Source organism: Mus pahari, chromosome 11 (assembly GCF_900095145.1).
Source record: "Mus pahari chromosome 11, PAHARI_EIJ_v1.1, whole genome shotgun sequence".
NCBI lineage: Eukaryota > Metazoa > Chordata > Mammalia > Rodentia > Muridae > Mus > Mus pahari.
The window spans coordinates 31,252,564-31,271,856 of record NC_034600.1 but is presented as its reverse complement, the minus strand read 5'-3'; the positions used below and the strand labels follow the sequence as shown (position 1 = coordinate 31,271,856).

At 42.6% G+C, this 19,293-nt stretch overlaps 1 protein-coding gene across 1 annotated transcript in view; it reads left to right on the top strand.

Moving 5' to 3' along the window:
• The window catches only part of Naip (NLR family apoptosis inhibitory protein), a 53,922-nt gene that overhangs the window by 9,990 nt on the left and 24,639 nt on the right, over positions 1-19,293 (top strand). Inside the window, exons 3-8 of the mRNA XM_021208847.2 lie at positions 1,482-2,053; positions 3,484-3,583; positions 7,333-7,414; positions 8,182-8,233; positions 12,452-12,571; positions 13,386-13,485. Of these exons, the coding sequence (XP_021064506.1) occupies positions 1,486-2,053; positions 3,484-3,583; positions 7,333-7,414; positions 8,182-8,233; positions 12,452-12,571; positions 13,386-13,485 (1,022 nt within the window). The 5' untranslated portion in view covers positions 1,482-1,485. The remainder of the gene's footprint in view (positions 1-1,481; positions 2,054-3,483; positions 3,584-7,332; positions 7,415-8,181; positions 8,234-12,451; positions 12,572-13,385; positions 13,486-19,293) is intronic.

Below are 19,293 nucleotides of genomic sequence, written 5' to 3'. Positions count from 1 at the left end.
GAATAGAGGCCCCTTGGTCTTGCAAACTTTATATGACCCAGCACAAGGCAAGGCCTGGGCCAAGTAGTGGGAGTGGGNGGGTAGGGGAGCAGAGGTGGGGGGAGGGGTATAGGAAACTTTCGGGATAGCATTTGAAATGTAAATAAAGAAAATAATAAAAAAAATAAATAAATGAATAAAAGTAAAATCTTCAATAATAATTTAAACTGAATGATATTATCAAATTGTCACTATCAGGGTATATAATTTTGTATATGTTTTTCTTTAACATATATGGTAAACATCTGCCATGTTCTACATTGCCTCCATAATTCACAATTGGAGTTGGACCTGGTAATGAATGCATGCCTATAAACATCCCGGAATCAGAGAGGCTGAAATACTGGGATGGGTTGTTCCATGGTCTTGGCCTCCTATATCAGAATTGGAGTTAGAGTTGGAAATAGAGGCTCATATAAAATTTGCACAACAAGATGACCTTAGCTGGAAGGACATGATGGCACAGACTCACCTCCAGGATTGACAGTCACCAATTTTAAGTGAGAGTGTTCACGGACCTAAGTATTATTGGGGGTTTCCTTTCTAGAGCTCCAGAGAAGGAAATGTTGGTTACCAGGTGAGGACCCTCTGTTTCGATGGACAGGTTTGGATTATGTAAGTCCTTGCTCATGGTGTGTGTCACTTCCCAGAACGCATGTGATTTGAATCATATATGTGCCTATGGAAATGGAAAAATAGGACATTTGCAAAGACATAATTTTGCCTTCCTGCGTATGTACCCAAAACCAGTTCAGGCCAGATTAGCCTTTCCAATCATCCTATCCCAATACATTGGGCATACACTTGAGTAGCGACTCTCTACATTTAATTGTTGCTAGGAGCAGGGAGACCTAAATATAGTGTTGTTCAGAGACGAGAGTACATGGAGCCCAAAGCACATTGGATTCTGAAGGATAGATGAGTACAGGCAAAGGACTTAAATACCAAGTACTACAAAACCAAGTAGGGTCCCAGACTACTTACTCTACTATGGTCATCAGCTTCAACCTTAAATTCTGGGCTAGAATGGGCAACATACAAGATTCTAAGAAAAATAAGAACGCAATCAAGCTAAAGGACACATCGTGAATGGAGTCAGGTCCCTCTGTCTGATTCATTGCCAATCCCTGAGGCCTAGCTCACTGCTTGACACACGGGTAGGTGCTTAGAAAATATTTGCTGATTAAGTAGGTGAATATTGATGTTTCATAGTTTCTCAAGCAACTTCTTTCTGTCTTTCACAAGTGGGTGTCAGAGGTCAACATATGAGAGTTGTTCGACTCCTCCCTACCGTGTAAGACCTGGCAACAAACTGAAGCTGTCAGGCTTGGGGCAAGCATCTTTACCCACTGAGCCACCTGTCTGGCTATGAGACACAATTATTCATATCTAATAATAAAAACACTACAAACACCAACCATCCGCTTTCCTTTCTCATTTAGAAAAATGGCAGCCCAGGGAGAAGCCTTTGAGGAGATAATTTGTGAGTTTGACGATGACTTGGTCTCTGAGCTCTCTACTCTTCTCAGAGTGGATGCACTCTCAGTCTTAAAGAGACAACAAGAAGAAGACCATAAAGAACGGATGAAAATGAAGAAAGGTTTTAACTCACAGATGCGCAGTGAAGCCAAACGACTAAAGACTTTTGAGACCTATGACACGTTCAGATCATGGACGCCACAGGAGATGGCAGCTGCTGGATTTTACTACACAGGCGTGAAACATGGGGTTCAGTGCTTTTGCTGTAGCTTAATCCTCTTTTCCACCAGACTCGGGAAACTTCCCATAGAGAACCACAAGAAATTACGACCAGAGTGTGAGTTCCTTCTGGGCAAAGATGTTGGTAACATTGGCAAGTATGACATCCGCGTGAAGAGTCCAGAGAAGATGCTGAGAGGTGGCAAAGCCAGGTACCATGAAGAGGAGGCCAGACTGGAGTCCTTTGAGGACTGGCCATTTTATGCCCATGGGACATCACCACGTGTACTCTCAGCAGCTGGCTTTGTCTTTACAGGTAAGTGGATTCTATTTTGTGAAGGGTTTCTGTAAAATATAAAGTTTAGGGTTATTTTCTTTTACATTATGCATTTGTGTGTATTTGAGGGGGTGGTTGCACTATGAGTGCATGTGGCCATGGAGTCCAGAAAAAAAAAAATGTCAGATCTCCTGAACAGTGGTTACAAGTGGTTGTCAATTGCCCGAAGTGAGTACTGGGAACCAAATTTCATTCCACTGCAAGAGTCATTTTAATCACTGAGACATCTCTCCATCCTCTTTATTTCTTATTCCTCTTCCTCCTCCTCCTCTTCTCCTTCTTCATCTTCCTCCTCTTCCTCTTCTTTCTCCTCCCCTTCTCCTTTATCCTCTTCCTACTCTTCCTTTTCCTCTCCACCTCTTCCTCCTCCTCTTCTTCCTCTCCTCCTTCATTTTCTTCTTCCTCCTCCACCTCTTCCTCCTCTTCTGTTATTACTACTGCTTGTTAATCATTCCATATTTGTCATGTTCTATTAGATATGAGATCTGGTTCATTAAACATCAACTTTAATCATTTAATTTCCAACTTTAATTGACTTTTAGTGTAGCATCATTAGTTTGCTAAATATGTGTAAAATAAAAGGTTTTCTATAAATGTGTACCCTAGAAAATATTAACTGCGAGATGTAGCTCATAACTGGAGGACTAACTTAGCATGTGAAAGGCCTTTGATTTAGTCCCAGTACTAGAAAACACAAATAAAAGACTCCAGGAAACACCAGCTGTGGTCATAAGGTCCTGAACATGGATCATGAGATTGGTGAATTCCACTGTCTTCTAGTTACATGAACATTGCTCCTCATATATTTCCTTGATTTATTTAATTTCTGTAGTTTTGAAAGAATCTTGTTTTTACTTGTTTAACTCCCATCCACAAGGCAAGCTGCCTTTGAGGACAGTACACTCTGAAATGTCTCAGCCTCACACAGGAGTTAGACAATTGCAACAGAGTCTGTAGTGTGCTGAGTACCTACTTATGCTATGCATGGGTTGAGCCCTAGTTCTAATTCAACCAGTTCGCTGTTCCTTCACATTTCATAGACGAGTTCACTGAGGCTCAAAGAGTTAGAGAAATGTGCCTCCATAGAAATAAAATGGCCAAGACAACTCCAGCTGGTCCTAGCTTTTGCTTCTTCATCACTTTGGTCCTAAAAGCTAAGAGTACCTCTATCGGAGAGAAGATAGTGTGTAGAGGGTTGTGTATGTAGAGGATGGCCATGGCTGAGGAATGGAGGTCCAGAGCTCAGAAGGGGGTCATGTAGGGCAGTGAGACTGTGGACAGGGATTCAGCCAGAGAGGCTATGGAAGAACAGGCATGCTGGAGTCTGTCTTGTTCTGGTGCAGTATGGCCAGCTCCAAGACACAGCTGGTGCCATTGCTGGCCAGTCACACCCTTTCCTGCATCTGTAGGTAAAAGGGACACTGTGCAGTGTTTCTCCTGTGATGGAAGCTTGGGCAACTGGGAAGGAGGAGATGACCCCTGGAAGGAGCATGCCAAGTGGTTCCCCAAGTGAGCTTCAAATGCTTTATTCTTAATCTCTTCTGCTTTTATTTTTATTTTGTTTTGTGTTTGTTTTAGGAAAATGAAACAAGAGACAAAAGAGCAACATTGTTGCAGTACCAAATGAGTTCTGATCTTTCTCTTATCCAATATGGGATTAAGCAAGGAAAATGTAGTCACATAGTGCAAAATTTGAATCACATGATCTTAAATGGCTTACCTCTTATGTTAATTTTTGCTTCATTGTCATTTCATTTTTATATTCTGTGTGTTATATGTTGGTGTATGTAGACTGTGTTTATATGGGTGGTATGTTGGTGTGTTTAGTGTATATCTGCATTTCTGTGGAGGTCACATGTTGACATATTCCATCATTCTTCACCTTGTATATTAAGACAGGCCCCATGGGATCCATCTGTCTCCATTCCTCCAGGATTAGGATTATAGCCATAGTGGACAGGGCTCCAATTCTAAATTCAGGACCTCATGTTTGTTGTGAGATATTTTATGTACTTGCCAAGGCCTGCTCAGCATCCAGGAACTGAGGAAGGCAGTGAGGTGTGGGTTAGGGGAAGGAGGAAAAGCTTTTTTCTATTTAATTCTCTCTTGCTATTCTGAGGCCAAAAGGCGACAGCTTCTGGCAATTAACTCCTGCTGATTTGATTCAGGGGCCTCTTGCTGACCAGGTGAGAGGCTCAGAGTTCATTAACTCCTCATATGCTAGAGAGAAAAGAAAAAAAAAGTCAAGCACACACACACAGACACACACACATGCACACGCAATTAATGAAGCAGAAAAGGGCTACATCACCACTTTACTGTTATTCTTAGTTTTTATACTTTCTCAAAAAAATTACCTAATTGTAATTATTAGGCAGAAGCGTTACAGAAGGTTAATTGATTACATAGTTTTCTAAACATTTTTAAATTCCATAAGTTCATAGTAGGTTTAAAGTAATAATTTATGTCATAGGTCAATAATTTTAAGGAGTTACAGCAGAATTGTTTACATGTCTTTCCATTAGGACTAGTTCCTGACTGAACATCCCTGATCTATTTTTTAGCTCCATAAGTTCATTATAAGTTTAAAGCAATAGTTTTTGTCTTAAGTTGTCTGTCCTTGCCCCTGTAATAAATTATCTATTCCCAGTTTATTACCTTTAGTTACCAGATAGTGGCCTCATTCCTGACCTAAAAAGAATGTTCTCCTTGAGTGTAAACTTGTTCCAAGCCTGTTTTCCTAGACTAATTAGCCTGTGACACATAAAAGTTTACAGAGCCCTATTTGCAGCTTTTATTCTACAGAGAGCTAGAGATTACTTGTATAAATATAGGGGTTCTATAAAATCATATCAAGAATTATGAAATTATCAGGTTTTTTTTTCCTGAAATCATCAACCGGTCTAAACACCATTACTACATGAAAATACATCTTCGTATTGATTCTGCAGGAGCTCTGTCCAACAGAGTATGTAAATACCCAGGAAATCATTAAACGATGTAATAGTGGCAGGAAAGGCATATGCTCAGCAAGAAACAATCCTAGGATGAAGTCTCTGGGGACCTTGCCTCTCAGACCACACCCATTGCAGCCATGCAAGATGGTGGGCCATCTCCAGAAAACTCATTTGCTTGGTATAACCTTTTCTAGATGGGTTGTGTCACCTACTAAGCCATCTCCCCAGACCCACCTTTTAATTTTTAGTAATTGGGGTGGTGGCTTATGTGCATGTTAGTGCTGGTCCCCTCAGAGGACGTAAGTATTCTTCTCCTCCTTAGAGCTATAGTTACTGTGGTTGCCCAAGTAGGTGTTGGGCACTGAACTCAGATCTTCTACAAGTACATTAAGGATATTCTATCCAGGCCACCTAACAATTATTAAATGTTATTCTGTTGTCCCAATACTACAATTTCCTTTGTCAAGCAGCAGTTTCATGACTTAATATTAACCTAGGAGTGAGTTAATCTGCACAGGAATGGAAATGGTGGTTAGGAAGGTGGACACTGGACAATTGGGAGTTCAAGGCCATCTTTTTTTTTAAGATTTATTTATTTATTATATGTAAGTACACTGTAGTTGTCTTCAGACACTCAAGAAGAAGGCGTCAGATCTTGTTACGGATGGTTGTGAGCCACCATGTGGTTGCTGGGATTTGAACTCGGGACCTTTGGAAGAGCAGTCAGTGCTCTTAACCACTGAGCCATCTCACCAGCCCTCAAGGCCATCTTATGACTTAAAAAAAAAATGGCAAGAGGACCAAGTCCTAGATCACCTCACACCGATGCCACAGGAGACAAACAAGTGTGTTTTATTTTGGACATGCAGAGTTTTTGTTATTGATGCTTAGAAAAGGAAGTGCATTTTACTTATTTTTAATAATGTGTTTAGTGGTGTGGTTCTGATGCCTGTTGTTTTTGTTTCTGCCACATAAACATTCATTCCTTTAACTACTTTTCATACTTTCATTATGGAAATTACACAGAAAACAGAGGAAGTATAATGCGCACCTCTCTGAAGCTGGTCTAATTGTATCTCATCTATCTCTTTCCCACCATCCCTGTGGAACAGTAATGATTGGGCTACGTCAAAGTAAATTCCAGCTAACACATAGTTCCATCTGTTATTCACTTAGCATTTAGCTTTAAATAATGACTTTAAAAAAAGAGCCACAGTATTGTTATGTCTCCTAAATGAGATGACTATTAATGTCTAATACCATGAAATATCATTACCATATCATATTCAAGTATCATGTTCAAATGCCTTCTCCCTCCATCTCTTATGATGTTTACATTGATTGAGAGAGAGAAAGAGAGCGAGAGAGAGAGAGAGAGAGAGAGAGAGAGAGAGAGAGAGAGAGAGAGAGTTCCACCCTCTACTTACATGAATCATCTCTTTGATTCTATTGCATATTTTCTTCAGGAAAAGAACAGCAGGGTATAGTATTATATACTTACAGTGCAGGCTACTGTTGCAGCTGAGGTGGGAGGACTGCTTGAGATCAAGACTTGGGCATCACCATCACAACACAGTAAGACCTTGTCTTGAAATACAAATTAAAATAATAATAAGGTCTGTCCTACTTTGCTTTCTGTTGATGTGAAAAACACCACGACCAAAAGCAATCTGAGGAGCAAAGAGTAGATTTGGCTTACACACACACACAGATTACAACCTGCCACCGAGGGATGTCAGGGCAGGAACATAAGTAAGAACAAATGGAATCTATGATGGAACACTGCCTGTTGCCTTGCACCCGGGCTCATGTCCAGCTATGTCTCTTATGCCTCCCAAGACAACCTTCTCAGGAGTGGCATCCCCTGTAGAGGACTAGGCCCACCCACATAAATCATTAATCAAGAAAATGACCCACACACTCGCCTCCAGGCCAATCTCATGGCATTATTTTCTCAGATGAGGTTCCCTCTTCCTAGATGACTCTAGCTTATGTCAAATTGACAAAAACAAAAGACAAAACAAACAAACAAAAATAGCCAGCACAAGGCTCTGTGCTTAAATAATGATGTACTTTATCATTAGTATGTTTTAAAGTTTTTTAACAGTGTTAATCCTCATGAGTAAGACTTCCGGAAAATCCGACAGTTTTAGTGAAGTACCAAGTTCAACAATTTGATGAGTTTTTAGTGAATATTTATTGCGATATAGATAATCTTCACTGAAATATTGGGGGTATTTTTCATCGATATTGATATTGTCAATATTAGGGGTAAATTTTTCAACATATTTTTAATCCTAGATGTGAATTTCTTCAAAGTAAGAAGACCCCAGAGGAAATTACCCAATATGTACAAAACTATGAAGGATTTCTTCATGTTACGGTAATCTACAACAGACAACTATGTCCAATAGTGTATGTTCTTTACCTAATAATATCTGAATTTCCAGAGTGAGGTTTTCTGATGGATTCTGTGTCTTTCTCCCTTTCTCTTCTCATTCTCCTGCCTCTTGTCTGCAGAGGGGAAAACAGAAATCCTGTCGTCTTGTTAAGCTGGAACCACTTAGACTTGGTTTTCAAGCTGGCTGTGCGTGGCTTCTGCTTGAGGTCACTCCCCTAGCATCCTTCTGCAGCCTCCATCTGGATGTCAGACTCAGTCCTCTGTGGTACCAGGCAGAGGCAGGGCACTCAGGATGCCTCCTGAAGCTGGGCATTTAGACTCAAACTAGTGAGGGCAGTGGGAAACACAACCCAAACTGTAGCCAAAGGAGAATGTATTTGCTGACTGACTCAGAAGCAACCTCGGCAGACAGCACAGGCTGAAAGTCTGGGTGCAGTTCTCTCAGAGGGAGAGTTGCTCAGTTGGAGAGGCCCTTCTGAGGTGAGCCCTCAGTTCCTCATGAGTCAAATACACCTGTGTGTTACTGCAGTTCTGTTGTTGAGCTGAGTGTCTGGTAAGAGCGGCCCTGCATAAACTGCATAAACATTCCCCAAATCAATAAAAATCAAGCCAAAATTGAAGGACTGCTTTGCCCAAAGTCTGCTGCTCTAATGAAACTTTGCTTCACTGGGGGAACTTCTTCAGCTGCAGCTCACAGATGGATTATAATTTATAAGTTTATCAGTCAGTAACCAAATTTCTTTCCTCAGGGAGAACATTTTGTGAATTCCTGGGTCAGAAGAGAATTACCTATGGTGTCAGGTAAAGCCTCAGACGCATTCCAAGCACTTTGACTGTTTCTCTCTCTCTCTCTCTCTCTCTCTCTCTCTCTCTCTCTCTCTCTCTCTGTGTGTGTGTGTGTGTATGTGTGTGTGCTTGTGAGTATGAGTGTGTGTGATCACCCACACCACATGTATACAGATGCTTTTGGATTCCAGGTCCCTTGGAGGTTGAGTTACAGACATTTGTGAACTGTCTAATGCCGATGCTGGAAACTAAACTCAGGACCTCTGGAAGAGCAGTCAGTGCTTTTAACCACTGAGCCATCTCTCCAGCCCGTCTTTAAAACTTACCTTCATAAGTGATCTCCCTATTATGAGATGCCTTTGGTTTGTTTTTGTTGTTACTTTATGAGCAGGAGAGATGGTTCAGTGGTTAATGCACTTGCCACTCTTGGAAAGGGCTCAGGTTCAGTTCCCAGCACCCTCTGGCAACTCACAACTCTGCAAATCCAGTTCTAGAGAATCCAGTGTCTTCCTCTGACCTCCATGACCACTGAACATGTGTGGTACAGGCAACCGTCCAGACAAAAATAAAGAAAAATTTTAAAGTAAATGTAAAAATTATAGACTCAATTATTTACTTATTATTATATGTGTCTGTTCATCAGTCCCATGTGTGCGGTGCAGAAGTCAGAGGACAACTTATAGGACTTAGTTCTCTCCTTCTTCCATGAGAGAATTAATTTAGAGGTTATTAGGTTTAGTGGCAAGCATCTGTACCATGGAGCCATTCATTAAGTGGCCTGGTTTTTAGCATAGGTATGCATAACTATGTAGTGTTGGTGCTATAACAGATGCTTCCCTTCAAACAACTAAAATATTGGATAAAATGTTTTGGAAGCAATTTTTAGGGTCTCTCCTATCCCAGGTTGGCCTCAAACTCAAATGAACCTTGAACTTTTGGTCCTCCTGTTGAGTGCTGAGATGGCGGTTCTCAGGTGCTGGGGATGAACAAAGGAGATTAGGAGAGCATGCTCCCTATCAAGCTACATTCCCAGTTCCCCAAAGCATACTACAATGGCTTGATGTGCTATTAAGAAACTGGGGGATGTTCACAATAAAATCAGGTGACAGGTCTGAGGATAGTACTTGCTTGGCCAGCGTGGGCAAGGTCCTCTGGTTCCATTCTAGCATCCATGGAAAGCGAAACTTGGTGTTAGTAATTTAGGTCAGCAGAGCATCTATTCAAGCAAGTGGGACAGGCTCCGAGTTCAGTCCCAGCAGAGGTCAGGGGAATGGGGATGAGGGAGAGTGGACAGGATGAAAGCAATGCAGTAAGACTCCTATGGTCGACTGAGTGGGATTGCTCACCCCTGTAATCGCTGCTCTTGGAAGGAGGCACTTATGGCCAGGTTGGACTATGGTATTGGGTTAGAGGCCAGTACAGGCTACATGAGTGTAGTGCCAAGTGTAGAGATTCATGCCTGTAATCCCAGCACTAAGAAAGCTGAGGTGGAAATATCACAAGTTGAAAGATAGCTTAGCTTACTGCATAGCAAACCATTGTGACCCCTCCAATAAACTTGGGGTAGAAAAAATGTCTCAGATGTTAAGAGTGTTTGTTGTTCATGCAGATGACTTAAACTCATTTCAAAGTATCTACATAGTAGCAGCTTATAAAAATCTGTAATCCCATCTCTAGGGGATCTGACATCCTCTCTGGCCATCATCTGGGGTCCGAGGCACACATATGGTACACATACGTACATTTAGGCAAAACACTCACACATACATACATACATACATATATACATAAATACATACTTCAGCACAGGCACATGTGTGCACACACATACACATACTCACACACACAGATAGCATCCTTCTGGCTGGGACCACCATTTTCCAGTACCTTGCAAAATAAGAATCATAAAGTTCCCTTGTTTGTTCACTAGAACCCAGTGTTTGTTTGGGTCTTTGGAAGGCAGAGTTGTTTCTTTGGCCACAGATGCAAGTGTCTGCAAGAAGGATGATATTGTAGGCCTGTTTAGTGTTCATTGTTACCATAGCAAAAGGGCAAATTCCATAGTGTTACCCAGCATGCTCTTGCCATTGTTAAGCAAGTTAAGGGGAATTCCTGGGCAGAGACTGACTGAGTGCATTGAGCATATTAGGAACTCTAAGGGCCAGGGCAGGGGCAATGAGTGCAGAGTGCTTGCCTTGCAAACACAAGGCTCTCCATCCTGTCTCTAGAACCCATGTGACAAAAGCCAGCTGTCATTGTTGTACTATTTTGATCCCAGGTTGGGGAGGCAGAGAAATGGATCCCGGGGTTCTACACCCTAGCCTGGGAAGTGAAACACCTTCCCTAACAACCAGGGAGAGACAGAGGAGGGTGTCCTCTGACTTCCACAGGCATGAGTCCATACATAGGACCGTGAAAGGCAGCCTGTTTTGGTTGAATGAGGCTTGCTCCAGAGACCCAGTAGAATACTCTACAAGGGACAGAACAGTGAGCCATGTTCCCAGAGACAGGCGCCTAACACCGCAGAGCCCCCAACTCCATAATTCTGTGACTATCAGTCACACAGACAAAAGCCCCAAGCTCCTGGCATTCTAGCTAGACTCCACCCTCACAGTTACCTGACAATAGCCAGGTAAGCTCCTCCCCACAGTTACCTGGCAACAGCAAGGTAGTCCAGCCCACTGTAAAAGGGGCTGCTTGGCCCCTCCTCTCTCTCTTTAAGCTCTCACCTTTCTTACTCTCATCTCTAGTTATTCTTCTCTCTCTCCCTTCCTCCTCTCTCCATGTGGACATGCCCAACCTCTCTCTCTCTCTCTTTCTACCTTCTCTCTTTCTCTCTGCCCTTCTACAATAAAACTCTAAAACCATAGACTGTCTGTGCTCATCAAGGCCTTCAGTGCTTGAATGATGGGATGGGCTTTCCTCTAAAGAGCCGCGTCTAACCTCCCGCCAGAAGGCCTTCGTGCGTTCCAGCCATGGACTGGTCCAAGGACTCTCAGCCACGTGGGAACCACCCAGTGGTCCCTCACTCCCTGCCTTCTCCTCCCTGGGGCTGTCAAAGCCACCCACGGTGAGGCACGGGGGGGGGGGCATTTTATTTTCAGTTCTTCAGCTGCATCTGGGATGCCCAAGACTAAGAACCTTTTATCTCTGGCCTCAATGAAGCCCAGAGACCTCAGACTGCCCCTTGTTCATTCCCTGTGGACCGGATCTGTAGCTTCACACAGCCAGTCACTCACCCAGGGCTGCGTGGAGAACATGTGACAATCCTCCCGTGTTCGCCTGCCCAGAGCACTGGAACTCTGGCAGGACACAGGTTTTCTCCCACTCCCTTGATTCCCCCACACCCACTGCCTTACATCTATACATGCACATGTACCTTCATACACATGAGCACACACAGAACTGTATATTCTGAGACAGCTTCCTGAGATAGGTGGAGATCAAGTAAAGAAGGAAGCCAAAGAAAGACTGAAGTGCCAGCCTGCTCCAGAGAATACCCCGTGGGCACCAAGGAAAACTGTAGAACCTATCCCATATGACATCATGGGTTACTAGAAGGCAAACCTAAAATAAAATAAAGGTTTCTTGACTGTAAAAATCTTTTTGTTGTTAATTAAAGTGTAGCATTCTCTATGCCAAAGAAAGACTGAAAGCAAAGGCAAACACCCCTGACCTAGGGTTACATGTGAATGCAGGCAAGGTTTCAGCTTGAGAAATGTGTGAGACCAAGGTAAGGGCAATGCAGTGTTCAAGTCCTCACAGCATGGGAAATGCAGGAACCAGTGTCCAGAGGCCAGGATGGGGTAGAAAGTCTGATGGAGACCCCACCCTCAGTCTGGTCATCTCAAGGAGCAAGCCTTCAAAATGATTGGTTTTGAGCCCCAGGGGAAATGACCTTACTCAAATCATGAAACTGACTCCGGAAACAGGAATTGCCTCTGGGTTTTGTTCTATCCCAGTGCTATGTGGTCAAGAGACAGTCTGAAGTTACATTTTATCACACTGACCACACACAGATGAATGGAATGAGTGGAGTACCCAAGTCTTGTTCTGCTCCTGGAGTTCTAACAGTCACTCTGTTATCTTTTCCTTCTTCCTGTTCTTCTAACCACCCCGTTTTCACACAAGCAGGGATCATCAGATCCACCCCCACAGACACAGACACACACACAGCTGACTTGAATTTTCCTATCAAAGCCTCCTGGTCTCACCTCCATCTTTTATTACAAGCTTACTACAATGACAGTGTCTTCGCTAATGAAGAACTAAGGATGGACACGTTTAAGGACTGGCCCCATGAATCACCTGTGGCTGTTGAAGCTCTGGTCAGAGCAGGTCTTTTCTACACAGGTGAGTCAGGGGTTTTTTTTTTCTTCATGCATATGTGTGTGCATGTTTGCCCGCATGTAAATAAGTGTGGCTGAACATCTCTTTACAATCAGTATTTTGTGTGGACCACATATCCGAATCCTCTTACATCTTTCTTTAGTCTTCATCATTTGTCATAGATCTCCTTGGGGCTCAGTTTCCCATAGCTCCCTCCGGTTTTCAGCCTCTGACCCTGGGGATTCTGCAGCCACTTCATCCAACAGACACATTCCACTGGCACAGATGATCTTCTTACCACATGGTCTTAACGCTTGTCTCCTTGTGTCAGCCTTCACGTCTCACGGATGACGTGCTTCTGGTTCTAGTTAAATATAGCTGGCAGTGATATGAGGAGAGACAGGTGATTCTTCATAATCTAGCTTGCATAGAGACTCTTAAATTTGTATTTCTGTCCCACCCCAGCTATGAGTATATTCTTTCTGATTTACTCAGTAAGCAGCTGCTTTTCAGTTGCCTGTCTGTGAATGTCCGGTATGTCATTAATGTCCAGAACAGACAGAATTTCTGCTCTCATGGAGCTCCTATTCCAGAATCTGATGACAAATCATTTGAGATAATGGGTTTATCAAGGAGCAGGGTGCATAGGAACATTCAGTGACTATTGCTGACCACTCCAGTGAAGGACCAAGGGTCCTGTGTGAACTATTGCCTCCTGCATGACTTGGTCATAGAATCCAACTGGAGATGAATTAGGATTATCCTAGATAATCTGGAGTTGTCTTCCTGTGAGTTGGCAGCTGTATGTGCTGTTGAACTGACCCTATTCTTTTTCTAGGCAAAAGGGACATTGTCCGGTGTTTTTCTTGTGGAGGATGTATAGAAAAGTGGGAAGAAGGTGACAACCCAATAGAAGATCACACCAAGTATTTTCCTGAGTGAGCAAAATGACTTCTCTTGACTGTGAATGTGCTTCAGCTGCTATTCCTGTGGATGGTCTCTGCCCACCCTCCTGTTCTCTCTATGAAGGACACATCCTTATGTCTTCGTCCCTTGCTCCCATGACCAGCTTTTTTCTCTTCATTGTTACATCTTGGTTTTGATTGTGTCAATATACAGACTTTTAAAGGCAGGGTCTCTCTATGTCCCAGATTCTCATAGAAATGCTATCTAGCCCAGGTAGAACTTTAACCCATGATCCTCCTGCCTCGGCCACCCAAGTGCTGCTATGACTGAGGGGTGCCACCATATCTGGAAATCCCGTGCCTTTCTGATCATTTTCATTACAAACTACTCTTCCTCTTCTCTGTCTGGACCCCTTTAGTGTTTTCTGTTTCTGCTGTCTGAGACTTCCCAAGTGGCTTTCTTTTCCCAGTGCTGGGGACAGAAGCATGACTTGGGCACACTAGGCAATCCCTTACTATTGACTTACTCTTGCCCCCTTTTCTGCCCTTCTTCCAGGTTATTTTCATTTCTCTTCCACACACAAGACAACTCTAGAAATGTTTAGCTGCAGAATGAAATTCATTGTTTTTACTTAGTAATTAGAATCTTCAAAGATAAATATCACTACAGGTAGTTTGAAACATGGGTATTTCTGGGCACAGTGGTCTACACATGGAATCCTAGCTCTCAGGAAGTTGAAGGAAGAAAACCAGTTTTCTTTTATATTAGATGCTTTAATATGAATTATTCTAAAATCGATCTATTTTAAATTCCAGCACTTCTAATTAAGGAATAAGTCTTTTGCTCTGGTATCCCTGGGAAAGCATGAAAATCTGCAATTGTGTTGGTGTCTTTGCAGTTTCCACAGAAGCATTCTATGTGCATCCAATGCTTACCTAAAACTGCTCTAAACTGATTTAAGTCTAACTATTAAACATTAAAATATAAAGTGTTAAATAATTACCTGATCTTGAGATAGAATAGTGATAACATCCTAAGTCCTTAAAATATTCTTTTAAAAGTATTTCACTAGTGTACATCAATTATATATAATAGTGACATTTTCACATATATATATACACATTATGATATATATGTATGTGTATATATATATATATATATATATATATATATATACAGTGTATAACAACCATGTTCTCCACCATCTTTTTATTACCCTCTCTTATCTCACTCTGAACACTTTAATCCCCTCCCTTCTAAAATCACTTGTTTCAGACCAGCACAGGACTACATAGCAAGACTTTATATATATATATATATATATATATATATATATATACACAGCTACAGCACTGATCACTTCTTAAATAAGTTGTCTTCTTATTTAAAACATATTTCTTATTAGATTTTATGTGCATGTTTGCTTTTTCTACATGCGTATCTGTGCACAGCTTGCATGCCTTGTGTTCACAGAGGTCAGAGAGGACCTCAGATCCTCTAGAACTAGAGTTGCAGGAGGTTGGGAGCTGTGTGATAAGGGTGTTGGGAACCAAGCCTGAGCCCTCTGCAGGAGCACTAGGTCTTCTTCTGCTGAGCCACTTTTCCAGGCCCCCCCCCCTTTTTTATTTGGAAGTAGTATGCAGGAAATTGTTGAGAACGCAGGGAACTTCTTCTTAATCCCTGGGATGGTAAATTGGGCGGCAATCTAGTTGTATTTAACCTTAGTCTAGAATCTATCAACGGACACTTGTTTTCATTACAAACCAGCATGCTGTTATGAGTACCTAATGTATTTACACATCTGGTTTAAAGGACAATAATAGTAAAGGGCCTGTGAGCTAAGCACTGATGTCAGCAAATAAATGTCTCTCATTGCCTTAGAAGGCCCCTGTGGCCACTCCCAGGTCCTAGTTAATATTTGTCCTTCTCGTACAGGGGTAAACATGGTCCTGATTTTCAGTTCACTATTCTTTTACCAAATACACACCACACAGAGATAGAGAGAGAGACAGTGACAGAGACAGAGACACACCCACACACAAAGGCACAAACACACAGACATATACACAAATACACAGAGACACAGAGACATAGATACAGACACACACACTCAGAGACAGAGAGAGACAGAAACACACCCACACACAGAGAGACACACACACAAACATACAGATGCACACAAACACACATACACACAGACATACAGATAGAGACACAGAGAGAGAGACACACACAAACACACGGGCACACACACAGACACAGAGAGACACACAAACACAGACATACACACAGACACACATACACACAGACACCCACACAGACACAGACACCTTTAGCTTTGTCTGCTCTTCTTCTGTTGTTTATTTCATTTTGTTCTATTTCTGCTGTGTGTGTGAGAGAGAGAGAGACAGAGACAAAGATACAGAGAGAGACAAGATTTTACTATGTCTACAAAGTGAGTTCCAGGACAGCCAGGGTTACACAGAGAAACCTTGTTTCAAAAAAAAAAAATTGTTTTGTTTTACTAAGTAGAGGATCTTGATTTGCTACACAGCCCTGATTTTTCTTGCACTCACATGCTCCTGCCTCAGTCCCATGACTACTGAAGCACAGGTATGTGCTACCATGACACCTGGTTTACCTACTCTTTTTGTTGGGTGGGGGTACTGGTAGACGGGTCTTTGGGGCAGTGTCTCAGATAACCCAGGATGGCCTCTAACTCAGGATTTAGGGAGGATGACCTTAATCGCTTAATCCTACTGCCTCCTGCTCCCAAGTGCTGGATCCCAGGCATGCTCCACCACACCCAGATTTTCTCTCAAGATGACACAGGTAGTGACAGATCTCAATCATGCTCCTGGTTCTGGGGAGAGGTTGGTGTGGTCTTGTGTGGTCTGGTTCCAGTAACCACAGATAAGGTTACTCAGTAACCACATGAGTGCAATGGTCTTAATGTTCAACAGGCAGTGTTTCAGAGCACTTTGCCCCTCTTTTTCTGATTGCCAGGGGTGATGGTGGACAAGGGGTGGAGGGCTGCCCCAGCCGTGATCAGGGTGGCCCACAGAGGAGATAAGGAGTCAGAAAAGGAGAGAGGGGAGTGAATCAGGCAAGGGGCTTGGGAATCTCACAGCTGACTGACTAGCAATCAGATTGCTTCATTATACAGTTTTCACAGAACAAAGAAAGACTAATGGTTATCCCACAAGCACAGATATGCATACTTGATATTTCAATACATGTCTAGGGTTACAAGTTCAGTCACAATTAGAAAATATAAGCAGAACAGAATTTATTTTTATTATCAGCCCTGTAAGTTCAAATTAAGAATCTAAAGAATGTCTGTCTCCTCCAGAGCAAACACATTTATTATATGGCAGCCTGCTTTTAGGCTGGCTGTTTTGTAATTTTATTTATTTATCTTTTATTTTACTTTATTTTTAATTCATCTTTTACACTCCACATTCCATTCCCCACCCCCCCATCCACCCTCCAACTGATCTTTGTCCCACACCTCCTCCCCACCCCACCCCACCTCCATGTGGATGCCACCACCCCCCACCCCACCAGACCTCTAAACTCCCTCGGGCCTCCCTGGGGCCTCCAGTCTCTTGAGGGTTAGGTGCATCATCTCTGAATGAACACAGATCCAGAACTCCTCTACTGTATGTGTGTTGAGGGGTCTCTTATCAGCTGGTGTAGGCTGTCTATTTGGTGGTCCAGTGTTTGAAAGATGTCAGGGTTCCAAATTAATTAAGACTGTTGGACCTCCTACAGGGTCACCCTTCTCCTCAGCTTCTTTCAGCCTTTCCTAATTCAACAACAGGGGTCAGCTGCTTCTGTCCATTGGTTGGGTGCAAATATCTGCATCTGACTCTTTCAGCTGCTTGTTGGGTCGTTTGGAGTGCAGTCATGCTAGGTCCCTTTTTGTGGACGCTCCACAGACTCTGTAATAGTGTCAGGCCTTGGGACCTCCCCTTGAACTGGATTCCACTTTGGGCCTGTCGCTGGACCTCAGGCTCCTCTTCATTTCCATCCCTGTAATTCTTTCAGACAGAAACAATTATGGGTCAGAGGTGTGACTGTGGGATGGCAACCCCATCCCTCATTTGATGTCCTGTCTTCCTGCTGGAGGTGGGCTCTATAAATTCTCCCTCCCTAATGTCAGGCATTTCATCTAAGGTCCCTCCCTTTGAGTCCTGGGAGTCTCTCACCTCCCAGGTCTCTGGTGCATTCTTAACACCCCACCCCACAACCTCCTATTTCCTGAGGTTGCCTGTTTCCATTCTTTCTGCTGGACCTCAGGGCTTCAGTCCTTTTCCCTCACCCAATACCAGATTTGGTTCTGCTCTCCACCCTCTCACTTCCACCTCATCCACTCTCCCTCCCAGGTCTCTCACTCCCTTCCCACTTGTGATTGCTTTCTTCTCTCTCCCAAGTGGGACTGAGGCATCCTCACTTGGGCACTTTAGTTTTTTGAGCTTTTTGAGTTCAGTGGACTGTATCTTAGGTATTCTGTTTTTTTTTTCTTCCTAATATCGACTTATTAGTGAGTACATACCATGCATATCCTTTTGGGTCTGAGTTACCTCACTCAGGATGACATTTTCTAGTTCCATCCATTTGCCTGCAAAACTTAGGATGTCCACTTCTTAATTGCGTGGTAGTACTCCATTGTGTAAATGAACTACATTTTCTGTACTCATTCTTCTGTCCTGAGACATCTGGGTTCTTTCTAGCTTCTGGCTATCACAAATAAGGCCACTATGAACATAGTGGAGCACATGCCCCTGTGGCATGGTGAGGCATCTTTTGGGTATATTCCCAAGAGTGGTCTTCAGGTAGATCTATTTCCAAATTTCTGAGGAACCTCCAGATTGATTTAAAGAGTAGTTGTACCAGTTTACAATTCCACCAGCAATAGAGGAGTGTTCCTTTCTCCACATCCTCTCCAACATGTGCTATCAACTGAGGTTTTGATCATAGCCATTTTGACTGGTGTAAGGTGGAATCTCAGGGTCATTTTTATTTGCATTTCTCTGATCACTGAAGACTTTGAATATTTCTTTAGGTGCTTCACAGCCATTCAAGAATCCTCAGTTGTGAATTCTCAGTTTAGTTCTCATTTTTGATTGGGTTGTTTGGATTTTTGGTGATTAACTTCTTGAGTTCTTTATATATTTTGGATATTAGCCCTCTATCAGATGTGGGGTTAGAGAAGATTTTTTTCCCCAATCTGTAGGTTGCCAATTTGCCTTATCTACTATGTGCTTTGCCTTACAGAAGCTTTCCAGTTTCAGGAGGTCTCATTTATCAATTCTTGATCTTAGAGCATGAGCCATTAGAGTTCTGTTTAGGAAATTTCTTCCTGTGCCAATAAGTTCAAGGCTCTTTCCCACTGTCTCTTCTATTAAATTCAGTGTATCCGGTTTTATGTTGAGGTCCTTGATCCATTTGTACTTGAGCTTTGTACAAGGTGACAAATACGGATCTATTTTCTTTCCTCTACATACAGACAGCCAGTTAGACCAGCACCATTTATTGAAGATGCTTTCTTTTTTACATTATATATTTTTGTCAAAGATCAAGTGACAGTAAGTGTGTGGTTTTATTTCTGGGTCTTCAGTTCTATTCCACTGACCAACATGTCTGTCTCTGTACCAATGTCATGCAGTTTTTATCACTATTGCTCTTTAGTAAAGCTTGAGGTCAGGGATGGTGATTCCCCCAGCCATTCTTTTGTTGTTAAGAATTGTTTTCACAAAAAAGAAAGGAATAAAGGAAGGAAGGAAGGAAGGAAGGAAGGAAGGAAGGAAGGAAGGAAGGAAGGAAGGGAGGGAGGG